The following is a 19409-nucleotide window of genomic DNA, read 5'->3' as shown; positions in this document are numbered from 1 at the left end:
ATGGATGCTGCTAAAAATCCTGATGATGTTTTCTTACACCTGACATCTATTGCACTTCTGTCCGTCCTGGGAGAGGGATCCCTCACATGTGGCTCTCTCTGAGGTTTCTACATATTTTTACCTGTGAAAAGGGTTTTTAGTAGTTTTTCCTTACTCTTGTTGAGGGTTAAGGACAGAGGATGTCACACAATGTTAAAGCCCCATGAGACGAATTGTTATTTGTGAATGTGGGCTATACAAATAAAACTTGATTGATTGATTGATAGGGAATGACCTCTGAACAGCTAATGGATGGCTATAGAGGGAAGATCCTTGACCAATTGTATTTGCATCTTCATGTACAAAAACACTTCCTTATTAGGCAGAAGGCCCTAGGTGGGATGACATGTTACCCGAAGCCATGGACGGAACTAACCTCTCTATATAATGTGTGTTTGACCACGGCCTGTCAGACTTCAATATTTGGCCTGGGTGATTTCTCCGAGTTCTACAGCTCGTCCTGACCTGTGAAACTTCTGTGTAATAAACATTATTATACTTGTAAGTACTGGGTCTGCGTTCCTTTCCTTCATAATCAACTTCTACAACAAACGTCAACCTCTCGGCTACCCAGAATATACTTCAATATGATAAGAGTAAATGTACTGAACGTTACCAACCACTGACCCCTAACTCTTTCCAGAAATCATTTACCGCTAAATCAGTGAGGGTACTTTTGTTGAGATACTGTTGTGGAAAACCCTTTTTAAACGCTTTAACTCTGTGTACGAACTGCACTTACTGATGTTAAACATTTACTCTGTGTGGTATGCTCTTACTAAATATACTTTGTGTGAAAGATACAGTACCCTGTATTAAGAAGAAGAATCCGGCCCAGTGCTGGACCTTTTTTGTCTGAACAATATTTGTGTATATATTAGGACAAACAGACTGACACAGCCAAAGTATTTTTTAGGTCAGGTAATTTATTCAAATTAAAAGTTGTGCTGACGATGAAACAATCCAGCCTCAGCGTTATTCCTGAATGAAAAGTAGAACAAAAACTATCACTCGCTCGCGCACTCACTCACTCGCTCGCTCAGTCACTCACTCAGTCATGGATACGCAAAAGTCCTACATTACATTTGACATCAGGACGAAGACAAAAACCAGAGATTGTAAACAAAACAGTAAATGTGTGACAGACCGGAGAGGCAACCGATCCCCTGCAAGGATCATTTTCACAGCAGAAAACACAGAAGGCCTCGTGAAGAAAACATGATTATGATTTGTTTTGTTTTTTATATTATACTGACTTCGCAACTAAACTCAATTTTTCTATCTGGCAGAAATGTCCCTCACAGAATCCTGACTGATTATAGGTGTAACAGTGGAAATCATTGGCTATAAACTATGTATATATAACTAATTATTCTAACTTAAAGCTCTGATTTAACTTGCCACTTATTTTCACCTATAAATAGGTAGTCTTACAGTGAGTGATGGTCCTGGAATATATTTGAGAGAAGTTTCCTGCACAACCACAGAAGGTTAAAAACAGTTACAGTCAGTTACAGAAGGAGTGTTGAATGTGGAGATAGTGGAGGCCTTGGTTTGTCCTCTCACACAGGAGTGCTTTTATACCCTTCAAAATAAAAACCCTTAAAACAAAACATCAAGAGCTTACAGAGCCCCTTAACTCCACACAGGTGATATTTTGTATCTTGTGCACACAAGATATTAACTTGTTCTCACACAATAAATATCTTGTGCATGAAAGAAAATAACTTGTTTGCACATAATATTAGGTTGTTCCCTCACAATAAATATCTTGATCGCACAAGATAAAAACCTTGTGGGAACAAGTTAAGGTATGCGCAGCAAATTATTACTGATAATGACAATTGCCTTTCTCTATACAAGAGAATTTCATTATATGACATTCTCGCTGAGTTCTCTCCATCACTGGGACAGAGTGCATCTGAAGTCACATAGGGATTTTTGTAAATTATCTTGAGCGTACAAGATGTTTATGAAACTGATTTTAAAAAACCATCACCTGTCGGGCCTTAAACTCCGTAAGAGGTTGAGGGGATAAGAAGTTAAAAAAAGTCATTCACTGTCTTCACAGTCCTCTTATAAGGCGTTTTCTTTCGTAATTTGAATCTGACTCTAAGTCAGCGTCTTAAAAGGACAAATCCTACACACCACAATCTCAGTCCTCAAAACAAATACACAGAATCTCTCTCAGCATTTTTTCCCTCTCCGCACTTACTTAATTTACATATAAAACCCCATCTTTTTTTTTACTGTATGACCCACATTCCCCCAACCGTCTGACCCCTCACCCCTTCACCCTGAGCTGAGTCTTTACACTCAGTCCCGTCATAGCTCGTCGTGGGTAGTCGCTTCATCTGCTTTAAGTTTGAACTCTGCCTCTGTGATGGTTCCGTCTCCGTCACGGTCCTGGTTGGAAAACATGTTGTCGATGATGCGATAGGGATCAAAGCCGGGTGCCAGGCGGCCTTTGCCCTCGTTCACCTGCTGCATGATGTAATCAGTGAACTGCGGAAGAAGGGGAGAGTTCAGAGAGTTTAAACAAAGAACACACAGACGACATATACCACATGTAAATATGACGACAACAACAACAGGTCATCTCGTACCTCAGCGGGCTCCACCTGCTTGTTCAAGTCTTTGTCCATCTCAGCGAAGAGGTCAGGGGACACATCGTCATTCCAGATAAACATGTAGCCTTCAGGAAGTCCCTCCTCCATCTCTACCAGCTCAATGTCAAACAGTAGCACAGCGCTCCCTGGGACCTCATCAGCTGCACACACACACACACACAATGAGAAATTTAACCAAGGGGCCAAAGTTTGAGATCCATTTGCTGATGAAGCTCCAGATTGCATACTTGAGGTCACATTGTCAAAGCTCTGTGTGTCTGTGAGTCTGTGTGTGTATGTGTGTTTGTGTGTGTGTGTGTGTGTGTATGTGTGTGTGCGTTTGTGTCTGTGTGTGTGTGTGTGTGTGTGTGTGTGTGTGTGTGTGTGTGTGTGTATGTGCGTGTGTGTCTGTGTGTCACTTACGGACTCCTCTCTCCCCATAGCCCAGGTGAGGAGGAATAACCAGGTGCCTCTTCTCTCCCACACACATCTCCATTAGTCCGTCCTCCATCCCCGGCACCACCTGGTTAGCTCCCAGGACGATGTTGTATGTCTTTCCATAGTTATATCTAAAATAAACAGAGACCGAGTGAATCAGTCAGTACAAAAAAAAATCAAGCCTCTCCCTCCCGAAGACAATTTGCTTCCACTCTACAGAAAACAGGGATGAATAACAAAATGCATGTTTGCTCTACCTGACCTGACAGTCACTGCCTACAACCCATGTGTTTGTCTTCTTCCCAAAGATCAGTGGTGTCGTTCTTTAAAAATGATGTCTCTGTGTGTGTGACTCAGGTTTCTAAGGTGCTTTGCTTTCCAGGCAAACAGCCTTCGACTGTCTCACACTCACGTGGAGTCGATGGATGTGCCGTCCATCATGGTGGCGTTGTAGTGATATTTGACGAAGTCTCCCTTCTTCGTTTGCTTGTCGCACTCTCCTGGCTTGTGAATCACAGTGATTTCAGTGTTGTCTGTCGGGTTGTGGAAGTCGATGATGTCAATGTCAAACACCAGCACCGCTGATCCAGGGATCTTAGTGCCTGAGAGAAACATTGTGTGGAAAAGATAAAAAGAACGAAAGAATGCTTGGATGTTCACCAGAGTTCAGTGTATGTCTGAAAGCAGGTACACGCATGCAGGTACACACATGCACACGCACACGCACACACACACACACCTGTGCCTTCTTCTCCATAGCCGAGATGTGGGGGGATGGTGATGGTGCGCTTCTCTCCGACACAGATTCCAATCAGACCCTCGTCCATGCCAGCGATCACGTAGCCTTTGCCCACGTAGGTGTCGTAGGTGCGATTACGTGAGTAGCTGTGGGACAGAGAATGTTAACAAAACTATTGTCACACTGACATGGGGCAAAAAAACCCAGTTAATCTGTAAAACACATTATATGTTTTATAACACATAGTATTTTATTGAGTTTCATCTGGTAGAAATTACCTTCAGAGGCGAACTCTCTACTTTAAAACTTTGAGAACATTTCCGAGCCTGAAGTTTTATACTTTTACTTGAGTTATTTTAAACTGCTTGAGTAAAGAATGTGTGAACTCCGTGTGCAAAGAGGAAGGCCGTCCTTGACGTCTGTGCAGAATGTGCATGAGAGAGTCTTAAAACCGGAAAGAAATGCTACAAGGGCAAATCCACAAAGTTGCAGTGGCTAGATAAGAATAGAGCTCAGTGACTTTCTGTTCCTAAAAAGGGACAAAGTTTCATTTTCTCCAGAAAGGGAACAACATGTTTCCATATATTACAATTAAGCATGTTAAACATAAGCCTCCATTCTGTTGTGTACTCGTTTTACTGCAGATATTCTGTATAAGGCCAATATAAGAACATTAAGGAAGTGTTTGATTTGAGACTTTTAGGGCTTATACATTTGTTGTGAGTGGCAACACAAGATCGAAACTACTTGCACTGGTATGTTTCACAAACAGGAAATGGCCCCCAGTGGTTATAAAGTTTTGAATCTCTCTATCGGTCTTCAGTGCACAGTGAGATGCTGCCATCCTGTGGCTGCTTAAAGAACAGCAGCAGCAAAAATCTGTTGGAATTGAAAGTTCAATATTACAAGAAGTCTGATGAATGTTTAACATGGACACACACCTGGAGTCAAAAAAGGTCCCGTCGAGGAGGCTGCCGTTGTAGTGGTAGCGCACAAAGTCTCCGGAGACGGACTTCCTCGTGCAGGACTCGGGCACCTTCTGATTGGTCACTGCGATGCCGTCCCTGGGGTTGTGCAGGTCCAGGAGAATGACATCGAACACCAGAGACGCCTGACCCGGGATGTCGCTTCCTGGGGGAAGAAGAAGAAGGAGAGTGGTTGAAGAGAAGAAGAGAAGCAGGTATGGAGATAAATAATTTTGACCTGACTAAGCACATTTCAACTTGTTTTTTCAGTAAATCTGATTCATCACACTGGCACCAAGAAAATTATCATGTTAATCTGCATTGATAATACTATAATCTATAATAATTACAAAACAGCTCAAGATTGTAAAAAAACAAAGATAGTTCTGGTTATTTTTTCAAAAAAGGAAAACATAAAATGATAGAAATAAAATTATAATAATCTCTATAAACATGTAAACGTATCATTTCCTATTGTTTTGTGCTACTACACCAATGACAATCATGTGTTGAAGAAGAATTAATTAGATCATACATGAAAGTCCTACATCAGCACTTGCAGATGTTTTCTCTGCTCGTTGATATACAAAGTTATGTTACTTCAAATTAAGCAAGTGCAGTGTGTTACTCTCACTGTACGTGTGTGTCATGTTGCTTCCTTTGAAGTCAGTCATTTCTGTTGTGAAAGATCTGTAATCTCCAGGAAACAACTATTAATAAAGAAATTATCAACACTCACCATCTCCATTCTCTCCATATCCAAGAGAGGGAGGCATAGTGACTATGCGTCTCTCTCCGACACACATGCCCAGGAGCCCCTGGTCCATGCCAGCAATCAGCCAGCCAATCCCGACGTAGGTGTCATACGTGCGCATGCGGGTGTGACTGCAGCGAAGGATGGATAGACGGAGGAGAGAGGTTACGTGTGTGTGAGTACAAGTGCGTTTCTTTTTATGTGACTGGGGGATGGCACAGAACGAACCTGGAATCAAAGAGGGTCCCGTCCAGCAGCGTGCCATTGTAGTGGTAGCGCACGTAGTCAGACACCTCCACCTTCCTGGAGCAGCTGGAGGGCGTGTGGTACGTGTCGATCTGCACGGCGTCCTCTGGGTTCCACACGTCCAGCAGCAGCACGTCAAAGTGGAGGATGGAGTCAGCGGGGATGATGTCACCTGGAGAGAAACAAGTCATTCACAACTTCATTGTCATCATCAAACTTTATTAAAATGAGTATAAAGAAAAAGAAAACACAGATGCAACTTAATGTATTCAACTTGAATTAGATAAACTTTTTTGAAAATAAAATTATATAAATGCATACACATTTTCTGCATTGCTTATTCTGTAAAATAACAGTTTTCAGCAAATATGAACACAGACACTGATATGTTTGTGAAAGGCTCATATCGACTTCCATATGATAATAAAGCCTGACTCATGAGATCTATATTATATATTTATACATACATGTATAGTTTGGACTTTGGTCAGTTTATGGCTATTTTAAATTGTACTGATTTTTGAGGCAATAAGATAAGACTTTATGCACAATTTTGTCCATTGTGTCATCCCATTTATTTTAAAATTCTGTGAAACCCAAATTGTTTTTTGTTTTCTTCTTCAGTTCGACAGATATCATGATGAATCGTTATGTATCCCCATTTGTATCATATTTTGAGTTAACATGCAATTCCAACCCCTAGTTAAAACCAGAGGATGAAACTTTAAAGTTAGATGACTTGTCCTGGGACTGTCGATGGACACCCGCACAGTGGCTAACCTAAAAACACACAACTCCTCTCTTGTAAACAGAGGAGGAGTGTAAGGACACTGTCAACAGTCATTAAAGCTCCACTGCTGATGAGCTGGCAGGTCTCTTTCGGTTTAAACCTCTTTGTGCTGCACCCCCCCTGTTTTCTTCAACCTCAGTTTTTGCCTGTCCACACACGCCCCTCACTCTGCTCTCTGTCTCATTATCTAAATATTCCATTCACACACACCGACACCGCCACACACACACCGACACCGACACACACACACACAGAGTTGGGTCTCCATGACTTCAGGGGACATTGCATTGCCTTACATTAAGTTCCTGGAGACTTACTCTAACTTTAAACATAGTTACTACTTGCCTAACTCCAACCCCTACCTTAACTCAAACCTATACCTAACCTTAAAACAAGTCTTCACCTTATAATGTAATGACTTACGTTATGCGTAACTTGCTTTTGTCCCCACAACGAGGACAAGGACTTTGCATTGACTTCCATTGACATTCATGGTGGACAGCCTAACCAAAACCTTATACCTACCCATAATTCACATCTTACCCCCGACGTTAACTTTGGTCCCCATGAGGTTTACTGGTCCTGACAAGCTCATTGTTTATGTCCTAGAGTTGAACACGGTTTTACATGTAAACAGAGATTTCACATTCCTTTGCTCTCATCACTGCCCTTATATAAGAAGTGTAGTTTATCAGTGTTTTCTGACATAATCTCACTCAACTTGTTTTGTTCACATGAACCTCACGATCAAGAGAGTTCCTCTGCCCGCAGCTGCTGATGCTCTGGGATTGGTTGTGCATTTACTGACTGCTGATAATCTTTACCCAGAGCAGCTCACTCTGACCGGCTTCCTGGTCTGTGACGTCCCTGTGACGTGACCCAGCATGGACGTCTGGGAGCCGCCCACTTCCTCTCTGCTTCAGCTGACTCTCATTACAACTAGACACTTTGCTTTCTTTAAAGAATGTCGACACATGTCTGAATGATATCAGCTGCATTTTAAGAAAAGGGTGTTTTATTTGCAATGTCGAGGAGAAGTACTACACTACCCACATTCCTCAGGTGTAAAAGTGCTGTGTGTTAAGTGTCTATGATTGGTGGAGCTCGTTGTTCCTATGGAAACAAGCTTACATAAAAGAAGTGCACTGGAAGTTGTTTGAAAAGGATAATTTGCAATGGTTTATGGGATGTGTAGTTATTTCACTCTTGAAATAACAATGTTTAGGGTCTTTTACCTTTTGCCTTTTTTATGATTTTGCTATTTTATTTGCTCCTAATCGTAGCTGGTCGGCCTGTGCAGGCTTAAAACTATTTTTATAAGGATTTTCTGAAATCTCAATGGAGAAAATTGATGGGAAATTTACTGTAAGAACCAGAGGGTTCCTGTACCCGGGCCGTCACTGTGTGCTCTATATGTCGGGGAGATGAACACACACTCAGTCATACACACCGTATCCCTGCTTCCCGTAGGCGAGGTGTGGTGGAATCTTCACCAGTCGTCTCTCGTTGACACACATCCCCACCAGAGCTTTGTCCATCCCTGCGATCAGCTGCTTCTTGCCAACAAACACGTTGTAGGTGCTTCCACGGTCGTAACTGAAACACACACATACACACATCACTAAATTACAATCATTATTTATTCAATTTCCAATGAAGCAAAGGCCATGCAGTAAGCCTGAGGCCTCTTGGGCTTTATAGGTCGGGGGACCCTGGAAGGCTCCCCACTTTGCCCAGTGGGTAATTCAGCCTTCCAGGGACACTACTGATGACTAAGTCAGTGGTTCTCAGAGTGGAGTCCAGAGACCCCCACAGGTCATTTTCGATTTTTCAGATTTGTGGACTAATGTGATCACACTGATGATCCAGTCCTCATCCTTAAGTTTGGAGGCCGCTTTCAGGACCTCTGAGGGTCTCATGGGCTCCACATTGCCCAGCTGGGAATTCCAACTACCCTATTAATCACTAAGTCAGTGGTAATCCCCCCCTCAAAGGTCCAGAAAGTGGGCTCCAGAGGGGCCTGGGGGGCCACTGGTCCCAGCTGAAATAAAAATGGCCCCATAACCGCCCCTGACCTGTCAGTAGTCTATTAGTCTTCTGTTTTAAATAAGCTATTGTCACTTAGTAACAATACTAACTAAACTTAAAAAAATGACAATTTTTAAGATTTTCAATTTTGTATGCTTCTTTGAAGAACACAATGTGCTTGAGTGAGGAACAGTTTTCAATATATATTCGATGATGTGTGGCTTTGCTCAAGGATTGACTTAATTAGGCACCTTGCTGAATCAGGAACTGTGCATGGATGTTGATCATGTAATTGCCCCCTCTCTGTAAATTGTGACCCCTTTATGGCCCCTGAAAAAAACTTAGATCCGCCACTGCTCTGAACACTGGGGTCATATGTGCTTTCATCTGTTGTGGTCTTTTGCATGAAAACGTGTCTCAGCCCTTGGATGAACCGTGTGTGGATCCGCAGAGCTGCATTCAACCAGCTTGCCTGCGTGGCTCACTGAGCCGAGCCCACTGTACGCGTGCACTTTTACGCATCGCGCACGCAACTCGTGCACCCTGGGGACCAAAACTAACAACAAAGCTGCGTGATACTCACCTAGAGTCGAACTTCTTGCCGTCCGGGAAAACGCCGTTGTAGTGGTACCTCACGTAGTCGCCCACCTTGACTGCGCGCACGCACTTCTCCGGCACGAAAGTTTTCTCAATGAGAATGTCGTCTAACGGTACCGGGGGAGCGCTGCAGGCGGCGATCGCCACCAGAACTGCCAGGTATAACATGACGTGCACGCACGAGCTCATTTTCACTGTCGACGAAAATAAATCAATCGCGATGGAGATAAGCGAGAGCCAAGCCTGGGTTCGTCTGTCCTCCCTGTTCCACGGTTTCCTCCACTTGGATACAAGTCCTGCCCCGAGTCACAGAACAGGAATGATCCTGCGTCAAGCTGCATGAAAGAAAACACACAACATCCGGTTAAACCCTAAAGATTAAAAAACCCTCCATGTCAAAATCAAATCACAACCACTCAATTTAAGCAAATAAGAAAATAAGGAGATGCTGATTGTAAATATTTTGATTTAACGTTTGACGTTTGGATTCAACATTCCATATTAAGATACATTTTTTTAATTTAGATTTAAAATATATACTTAGATTCAACATTGGACATTTAGATGTAAGACTTAACATTTAGATTTAGATTTAAGTTTAAAATTGAACATTTACATTTCACATTTGGATTTAACATGCTTACAGAAAAAACATGTGAACTTCACATGTGTATAAACAGATGTGTTTACATGCATTTGGAACATTTTGGTGGTAAAATGTGTGAAGGACCTGTCAATAGCCAAGTGATAACGTGCACTAGATAGATAGATAGATAGATAGATAGATAGATAGATAGATAGATAGATAGATAGATAGATAGATAGATAGATAGATAGATAGATAGAGTACTTTATTCATCCCCGAAGGGAGATTAAGTTGTCATAGCAGCCGGTATATTTGATTACAATAAAATACAATACAATAGAATAAAATAAAAAATATTGAGGTAGAAAGAATAAAAAACAAGATAAAATAAAATAGGTAGTCATGTGCTACCATGACTTCCACATTCTTTGCCTTGCTTTACTTTACTTTGATTTATTTTTCTTTACTGTGCTTTACTTTACTTTACTTAACTTTACCTTGCTTTGCTATAGACACACAAACAAACAGCATCGAAGCGTATGTCTTTCAACTGTGCTCTTATCTTGAAGTGCTTCCTGCTCCACTCTCTGTCTCTCCGGCCGCCTTGACGCGCACTGGGATTGAATGGGCCAGTTTGGGCACCACGTATTGCTCTTGCGCAGTTGCAGCCTCTGCGAGATGTGTCAACGTGGTAATGTGGGGGTCTCCTCCTCACAGCTGCAGACGCATCCCCCCCATCCGCGGCCATTTAAATCAGAGTTTACACATCTGGTTACGCCTTAATGTTTCCCCTAACATGATAGCACAACACATGAGGTTTGCGCATGGATGATGTTGAACACCATGGATCGTGTTGTGTCGGAGGGGTTTGGGGCCTTCTTCTGGTTTGAGGGGGGCCGGAGCAGGAATGTCTCTACGTGGCAGTGGGAGGAGGAGGAGGAACCATCCTCCCTCACCGGGGGTTTGATGAGTGACTGGGATCAAACGGGTTTCCACTTTGAAGAGGCGTGTTTCTGGAGGAATAACCTGTTGGTTCTATACATCGGACCAAATGGCAAACTTAGTTTTCCCTTTGAACAACAAAGTAGAGAACTTCCTCCATCATGTTAGTTTATAGAAGCCCGTTCTCTGTCAGCTTGTAGCTTCTGTGTTAAAGCAGAACAGCAGCAGTGATTTACTTGTGGGACTCAGTGGGAGGAGCAGCTCATCCCAGGCCCCGCTGATCCAGCCCTGCGCCCCGGGGGGAGGGAAGGCTTTGTCCGGGTACGTGGTGGAACTTGAGGCGGTCCTTGCGCCCCACGCACACGCACACCGTCCCAGCCCCTATCCACCATTTCCCAAACTTCAAACATGGCACCCTCCACCACCTCTTCACAACTCCTCTCTGCGCTGCTGGTCGCGCTGGCCGTCTCCGCGGTGCATTCCCAGTACGAGAAGTACAGCTTCAGGAGTTTCCCCAGACACGAGCTGATGCCGCTGGAGTCCGCGTACAAATACGCGCTGGACCAGTACACCGGGGAGAAGTGGAAGGAGACGGTGGAGTACATGGAGGTGTCCCTGCGGCTCTACCGGCTGCTGCGGGACAGCGAGGCCTTCTGCAACCTGAACTGCAGCTCCGTGCGCCTGGAGGACGAGGACCGCTTCCTGGAGTTCCCCGAGCTGCGGGCGTTCGGCAACGTGATGAAGAGGGCGCAGTGCCTGAAGCGCTGCAAGCAGGGGCTGCCCGCGTTCCGGCAGACCATGCCCAGCCGGGACACCATCGACGAGTTCGACAGGAGGGAGCCCTACAGGTACCTGCAGTATGCCTACTTCAAGGTGAGCCAGCTATACCCAGAAACAACCAACCCTGGTGGGACCTCTATGGTTCTACAAGTGTCTCCCCAAGGTTCCTCAGCTCACACCAACCGGACGAGGCACATGATGGAGTCTGGTTCTTCCTCATTAGAGAGATAGTTCACCCAAAAATGACAATTCCCTCATTATCTACTCACCACTGCGCCGATGGAGGGGTGGGTGAAGTGTCTGAGTCCACATAACACATTTGGAGATTAAGGGGTAAACAGCATTGCAGCCAAATCCGATACAATTGAGGTCAATGGTGACCATTTCTTCTAATGTATAGAAGGAACAGAAGAGAAAAGCCTCTGTACTGCTACTGTGGTGTCATCCGAGTGTTGTAATCCCGGAGGTCATTTACATCATGTTTTTAACCTAAATGTCTGCTGCGATCCATGAGCAATCGCAGCTCCGGAGGTGGATAACAGTGACATTTAGGCTAAAAACATGCAACACTGTTTACACCTGAAACTCTAAAAGTGTTTTGTGGACTCAAACACTCCAGCCACTCCTCCATCGCCATAGTGAGTAGATAATGAGTTAATTTTTTATTTTTGGAGGAACTATCCCTTTTAAAGGGGAGTATTCATTCCACAGTCAACTATGCAGGCCTGTTGTTTAAAACTCTTGGGTTCCTCTATCATTTTGTCAGGTCTTGACCTTACTATGCAATTTGACATTCTATATGTTGTGATTTGCTGCTTCACAAGTAAATTGTCATTTAATTTTCAATTTGTGGGGATGGTTTTACTCAATTTTTAACGCATGACAGGAATTTTTCCTGATGTCAGCTAAACGTGCCACCGGTGCACTGGGGAGGTGCGGGGGGGCTCTGTTCTGCAAAAGACAAGGTCCTGAACTTTTGGCTGGTGCTTGCTGGTGTTGTTGTGCCCTCCCTACAAACAAAATCATTTCGAAGATGGCTGACTCGGATAACATCCATTAAGATTTTACCTTGAATTTGGTTTTAGATCACAGTTCATTTAGAGTTACCTCAAGTTAAAAGTTGGAATTATGATTACATGAAGGGAATACAGGAATATGTCAGTTTGGTGGTTAAACTCTACTTAACGCATGAAATAAACACAAAGAGGTGACAACACATAAGAAATCTATAATAAGAAATAAGAAGTTTCCACACGGGAGACATCTCATCCTTCAAGGGATCTCTATGTATTGGGCAGCAAAATTATGAAACATTTATTACCAAAAATAGATTTCTCTGCATTATAGAGTCAGTGCTACATGTGTGTTGTTTCATTTAATGATGTGCACTCACACAAAACTAACAGTATGTGTTTGTCTCAGTCTGACAAAGTGGGCAAGGCAGTTTCTGCTGCCCACACCTTCCTGCTGAAACACCCAGATGATGAGATGATGCAGAGGAACATGGCGTACTACCAGAGTCTGCCGGGAGCAGAGGAACACCTCAAAGACCTGGAGACCAAGTCCTATGAGGTACATGCATCAGATTCTCTGCAAGAAATTAGTCACGAGAAGACAGCATGGACGCAGGAGTCCCACCCATACACACACGTCTTAGAATGTGCACACCCACTATAACCGTCCTGTAATCTGGCTCTTGGCTGTGCCGATGTGGTAGATGCCTGTGGTTGCTATAATGAGAAGGTTAAGACTGAGTTTATATGGATGTAATATCATACAGTGGGTATAAAGATGGACTACACTATCTTGTAGGGGTGGGAATTGGCCAAAATGTGACGATTCAATAGTATTGCGATATTTGGGCCACGATTCAATAGTATTGCGATTCTGCGATATATTGCGATACTGCAAGTATTGCGATTCGATTCTGCGATATATTGCGATTCATGTCCCCCATATTATTGAAAGGCTTTACAAAAAATTAGGAAAATAAGACTGCTCAACTCACTTCAAATGTCACATTTAATTCTGTGAACAACATAGTCTTCTACACATTAACTGAAGTGCAAAAACTAAGAAAGGGTAGTGCAAAAACTTTGTCCTTGAACATTCAGGACACAGGACCTTTGTAATTATTTTCTGAATAGGAGACCTCTCACATGAACACTGAGCTCCCAGCACATAACTTACAATTATTTAAAAACAATAGAGTAACATAAAGCAGACATAATAGAGTAACATATACCTGAGAATAATCGTATAAATAAGAGTAACTTAGAGCTTCAATCAAATTGAGAAAAATAAAAAAATGTGTACTACTAGAGTTCAGTCCAGTTGGCTGCAAGGTCATGACACAAAATGTTAAATTCATTTGGGAATATTGGCATTTTTGTTCAGAAAAAAGAGTTGGTCAACCTGCTCATATGTTAAAGTGCTCCTCTGGGCCGTTACTATATCTCCTGCAGTGGAGAACATCCTTTCCGCATACACACTAGGTATCTTTTAAACTCTGAAACTCTCCTCGTCATGCTTTGCCAGCCAGGGGCTGTTACATATATAATTGTAACTAAAGTATTAAAAAAAAAAAAAAATATTGCAATACTTTGTGATACAGTATCGATATAATCGCGGGCGCAAAATATCGCGATACTTAACAGAATCGATTTTTTCCCCCACCACTACTATCTTGTCAGCTGTGGAGGACCCTAGCCTCTATGGATCTTGTAGGGCCTGTTCTTCTGCTGCCAAGATTAGTGCCTCTGTGGTTGATACTCACCAGTGCCTCTGTGGTTGATACTCACCAGTGCCTCTGTGGTTGATACTCACCAGTGCCTCACACACTTGGTTTGGGGAACCTCAGGGGTCCTTATCAGGCATTAAAGAGGTGGAGGTCATTCAGATTTCCTCATGGCAACCGTTTCTTCCACAGATATAAGATGGTTTTAATAACTTACTCAAGTTTTCTGTGGACAGCGATTCAGATAATCATTGTCCATGTGAATTTCTTCAATCATACCACAAATTAAGATTCATTGACTGACCGATTGTCATTTTTCCCTGTGTTTTTTTGTCATGTTGTATTCCAGACATTATTTGTGCGCGCAGTGCGGGCGTATAACGGGGAAAACTTCCGTACCTCGGTGTCAGACATGGAGCTGGCTCTGAGGGACTTCCTCAAGATCTACGACGAGTGTCTGGCTGCGTCTGAGGGCCCAAGGGACGTCAAAGACTTTAAAGACTTCTATCCCTCCATAGCAGGTCTGTACAACATGTAGTTATTTTCCCTCGACTCTCTGAACATTCAGGAGTTAATGGTTGATATCTTTTCATTCCAGATCACTATATCGAGGTCCTTGACAGGAAAGTGAAGTGTGAAAGTGACCTGACACCGGTTGTAGGAGGATTTGTGGTAGAGAAGTTTGTAGCCACCATGTACCACTACCTGCAGTTCGCTTATTACAAGCGTGAGTATTTCATTATCCCAGATTTTTTTCCCCTGCATCTATGTACAACTTTAGATTTTTCTTAAAGGGAAAGGATACTCACCGCTCTGCCGATGGACGGGTGGCTTAAATGTTTAAGTCCACAAAAAACTTCCGGAGTTTCAGGGGTATACAGTATTGCATCCAAATCCAATACAATCAAAGTAACTGGTGATACATTTTTTAAACAGAAAAAAACAACAGAAAAAATCATAACCTGCCTCTATACTGCTCCTGTGATGTCATCAAAGTGTCCGTAAGACCCAACATTCAAATTTGACTCGACACGGCTTCATTTACATCATGTTTTTAGCCGAAATGTCCTCCTCCTGAGCCACAAGCACATACTGCAGGCAAGCTCTCAGCAAATGGTACGCACCCCATGGTGTACATGACAAGGATTTGTAAGGTAAAAAGGTAAAAAAAAAAAAAAATAATGCTTAAGGGCACTTGGATTTAATTTTTCTGATGTTTTTTACCTTCGATTCACGATTACATCAATTGGATATTACATTACGCTGTTTACCCCTGAAGCTCCAAAATGCTTTTGTGGACTCAAAACATCACCCACCCCTACATCGGCACAGCGGTGAATCGATATTGAGTGAATTCAAATTTTCGGTTGAACTATCCCTTTAAATCCGTCGGGTTAGTGTCTTGTGGATTAAGAACACATTTTTGTGTTTCAGTAAATGACCTGAAGAATGCTGTGCCGTGTGCAGCCAGCTACATGCTGTTTGACCCCAGTGATGAGGTCATGAAGAACAACGTGGCCTATTACAAGTTTCACAAAAGCCAGTGGGGGCTGACAGAGGAGGACTTCCTGGCCAGATCAGTGAGACATGTTAATGATTACGCACCTTACACGCTTAAACTGAGTGGTTCACATTAACAGGTTATTTTGTTGTGTGTCTGTTTGCTACAGGAGGCACTGCGGTACTACAATCAGACCACCATGCAGCTACAGATGATTGAGTTCTCCAGACAGCGGCTGATAAGCGATGATGAGGTGCGTGCGTGTGTTTGCATCAATTTGTGTGTCTGCGCTTCACAGGCAAGCTTCCAGCATGGAGGTTATCTCTGGTCAGGGGAAGACATCATATCATATAGTCTAGTACACCCTTTAAAAATAGGACGGCATTGTCCTCATGAAGTGTGTCAGGGTTTACATCGGGTAGCTTGCTGCTCTCACAGGCTGTGTCCTTGTGTAACTTATGGAAAACCTAGATCCTTATGCCTGGTCACATGACGCCCTGCAGTACAACGTGGGCCCTGTTTTTATCAAGCCTGCGATGTCACACACGACCACAGGGTGGCAGCACGACACTGCACAGTTTTAATGATGCAGCTCAAGGACTGTGGCCCTCAGGGCGACCCAGCATAAGCCAGGATTACTTACTCTATGCAGCAAATACCATTCACTTGACCTGGCTGTGATTTATTTAGTGATTGCAGGTATGAGAGGTCACAGAAGTGTTAGTGGGGGAACTGAGGATAACTCACTGAGAGGAAAACGCCACAGACCCACCTGAGTTGTCTCTGGTTGATTTTTTTTTCTGTGTGTGTCTGTGTGTGTCCACAGGGGGAGGTGGTGGAGTTTATAGATGAGTTCCTGGACAATGATGAATAGCCCACATTGGAAGCTCTGCCTAAACACTGAAGAACAAGAAAGCGGCACCAGTTTGTATTTATTGGGGTTTTTTAAGAGGTCATAGGGTTTTGTTTTGTTTTTACCTTCACATCCTGAATATTAATCCAGATTATTTGTGGATAAAATACTCAGTTCAGAGGTACAGTGCGTGCACATTCAGCACATTAAATGATACATGATTTTAAAAGGCAACGATGATAACTGAGACCGAAATGTTTTGACTCAATGTTTTACGAATTCATTCCTCTGCTTTGAATCATAGATGTTGTCTTTAAAAAAAATTATCATGTCACAATAAAATGACGTTTTAAATATCAATCTCTCTCTGGAATATGTGTATATAATAGAGGTTGAATTTAAGACTTTTTAAAACCTTTTCAAGATCATGATGAATGTTATTTAAAGCTACTACAAGTATGATGGATATGAGGGAATATCTGAATCCCATGATTACTTACACTTGACTACTATTGAAGATAAGGTGAAGTAGTCTCGTAGAGAATAACACTTTAAACACCACGTCATCACGCAAACAGAAACAAGTCAAACAGTAGGTATACACAGTCTTTCTGACTGTGCGCCGCTATGAATTCTGACCAGGGTGATTGTAGACTCATCAGTCAAATGAACGTTTACATCATTAAAATCTACTTTTTTTTAGAGCTAGTACGTCATATTTGGACATTTAAGACTTTATAGATAGTTAGATAGAGATAAAAGTCTGGAGTAGTTTTACTATTTATAGGTATGTGCTAACATTTTATGAACAGGCTCTTTGAGTGAACATTAAGACTAGAAAATCACTATATAAATACAGACAAAATAAAAAAAAAATGTGTTCTTTGAACTACTGACAACATTTCTCCATCTCTATAGAGACAAATCTGGAGTGTTCTCTTAATTTTTCCCGAAGCTGTATTTCATTGCTTTCTATAAAACGTTGTGAAATAACGTTGCAATTTATTTACGTCCATGCCCATGTCTTCAGACGCCATGTTGTGTCCGACCAACCGTCCAGGACAAAACAAACAATCAATTCACAATCACATAGCTCAAAAGAAACTGCGAAACATCACAATTTTAAAAAAGTGGAGTTTGGGAATGTTTGGTATTTTTGCTTGAAGAAGACCTGAAGGGCCGAACAGCAGCGGCCTTTCAGAGGAAAGCCACGCAGAGCTGTGCAGAGCAGAGAGACGCAGCCAGAGAAAACACTGAGTTGTTTAATAATGTTTGAACATCGAGTCTCAGTGCAGTTTGTCACACAGTGATGTTAAAAACCCACAGGGGAACATTCCCTCTGTGTTACTGTGTGTGTGTGTGTGTATGTGTGTGTGCGTCTCTCTGTCTGCAGCTCTGTGCTCTCGTTTCTCTCCTCCCTGTATTCACTTCTCTTTTATTGATTCTCCTTATTCCTAGACAATGCTATATTTGACATCTTTCCATCATCCGTTAACATTTAGTGAGGGCGTCAGGATAGAGGAAGATAACGGCGCTTGGATGAAAGTTACGATGAAAAGCTGATTGTCAGGAGTCGAGGTTAAAGGTCAAGGTCACAGGTCACACTTACACAATGAACGGTAAACAATGCAATAAATGAACCACGTGATTTGACATCTTTATCTCCTTGACTGAATGTTTCTGTTTGACCCTGATGGTGGAGGGAAAATATAGGAAATTCAAGACTTGAAACCGCATCAAATGCAATAATCAGCACAGAGTCACATGTTAAGGAGTTTATTGTGACTAAGAGAACACTTGCTCTACACAGTACACACTTCACCCTGACACCACTCCCATCAGGCTGTTTGGAAGAGAGGAGAAACCGTCACGTTGGAGCGTCATGTGAACGAGACAGAGCGACGTCCAAATATCATTTCCTGCTTTCTTTGCCTGCGCTGGTTTTCGTGTCGTGCACAAAAAAATCAGGTGATCCCACAATCTGGTGCACGATCAGACAGGCCCTGCAGCTGACATTTGCGAGTACAGTACTTGTGTTTCTACAGCAGAACACGAAACAGTGAGATTCTTAGTGGTGGAAATGAGCTGACTCTGTGTAGAGGTCACGTCGAATGGGACACCAGATATCCTACAGTATGTACAGCAATTAAATGCAGTCATAGATTCATATTTACACAAACATACAGGCACTTCACCCCCCCCCATGCGATCCCCCAAGAATAGTGTCGACATAGTTTTAGATACCACAATACAAAAATGAAGACACACATCTACTTAATTTATCCAAATCCTTATTTCATAACCAGACACAAAATAACCTCATTAAAAAAATACTTTTTATAAACCAGCAGGAAACACTAGATGTTTTGTTAGAAACAAAATAGAAGAAATTCAATAATCACTCATGACCGATGACACCACAAGTCCTCACAAAACCCTTTTTTGCCTTGTGAACATGTTATCTCAATAACACCTCAAGAGAATCCTTTTAAATTTTTCACATATGTTCACTGAGACTAACAGATAAATTATGGTGGTTAAAGGTCAAAGTTCAAGGTCATGATGTCTCACAAAACACGTTTTTGTACGATTTCTTGAGTTGACATACAAATAGTCAGAATTCTTATTTATACTTTAATTGAAAACTCCAACTGAAACCAGAGGTTCAATCGACCAATAATTTGACAGAAAACCAGCACAAGAACATAATGCACTGATGTTGTTGAAAAAATATTTAGAACGACATCTATAATTTTTTAGCGAAATTAAACAAGGAATCATCATGTACACTGAACAGCTCCAACA

General features: G+C 42.4%; 2 protein-coding genes across 2 annotated transcripts; one reads left to right on the top strand and one right to left on the bottom strand.

The window, feature by feature from the left end:
- Positions 1 to 945: 945 nt before the first annotated feature.
- fkbp9 (FKBP prolyl isomerase 9) lies at positions 946 to 9474 on the bottom strand. Its single transcript, XM_061093191.1, has 10 exons — positions 9192 to 9474; positions 8031 to 8176; positions 5773 to 5962; positions 5530 to 5675; positions 4767 to 4956; positions 3826 to 3971; positions 3499 to 3688; positions 3072 to 3217; positions 2646 to 2809; positions 946 to 2544 (listed from the first exon to the last, which is right to left on the bottom strand). The coding sequence occupies exons 1-10, from the start codon at positions 9392 to 9394 to the stop codon at positions 2365 to 2367; spliced, it is 1701 nt and encodes a 566-aa protein (XP_060949174.1). The 5' UTR covers positions 9395 to 9474; the 3' UTR covers positions 946 to 2364.
- A 1297-nt stretch (positions 9475 to 10771) lies between these two features.
- crtap (cartilage associated protein) lies at positions 10772 to 16944 on the top strand. Its single transcript, XM_061093192.1, has 7 exons — positions 10772 to 11606; positions 12936 to 13085; positions 14600 to 14771; positions 14849 to 14977; positions 15685 to 15830; positions 15921 to 16004; positions 16578 to 16944. The coding sequence occupies exons 1-7, from the start codon at positions 11142 to 11144 to the stop codon at positions 16623 to 16625; spliced, it is 1194 nt and encodes a 397-aa protein (XP_060949175.1). The 5' UTR covers positions 10772 to 11141; the 3' UTR covers positions 16626 to 16944.
- Positions 16945 to 19409: the final 2465 nt, after the last annotated feature.

The sequence above is a fragment of the Limanda limanda genome, chromosome 19 (assembly GCF_963576545.1).
Source record: "Limanda limanda chromosome 19, fLimLim1.1, whole genome shotgun sequence".
NCBI lineage: Eukaryota > Metazoa > Chordata > Actinopteri > Pleuronectiformes > Pleuronectidae > Limanda > Limanda limanda.
The sequence above is the reverse complement of the archived record's forward strand: the minus strand, read 5'-3'. Positions and strand labels throughout refer to the sequence as shown.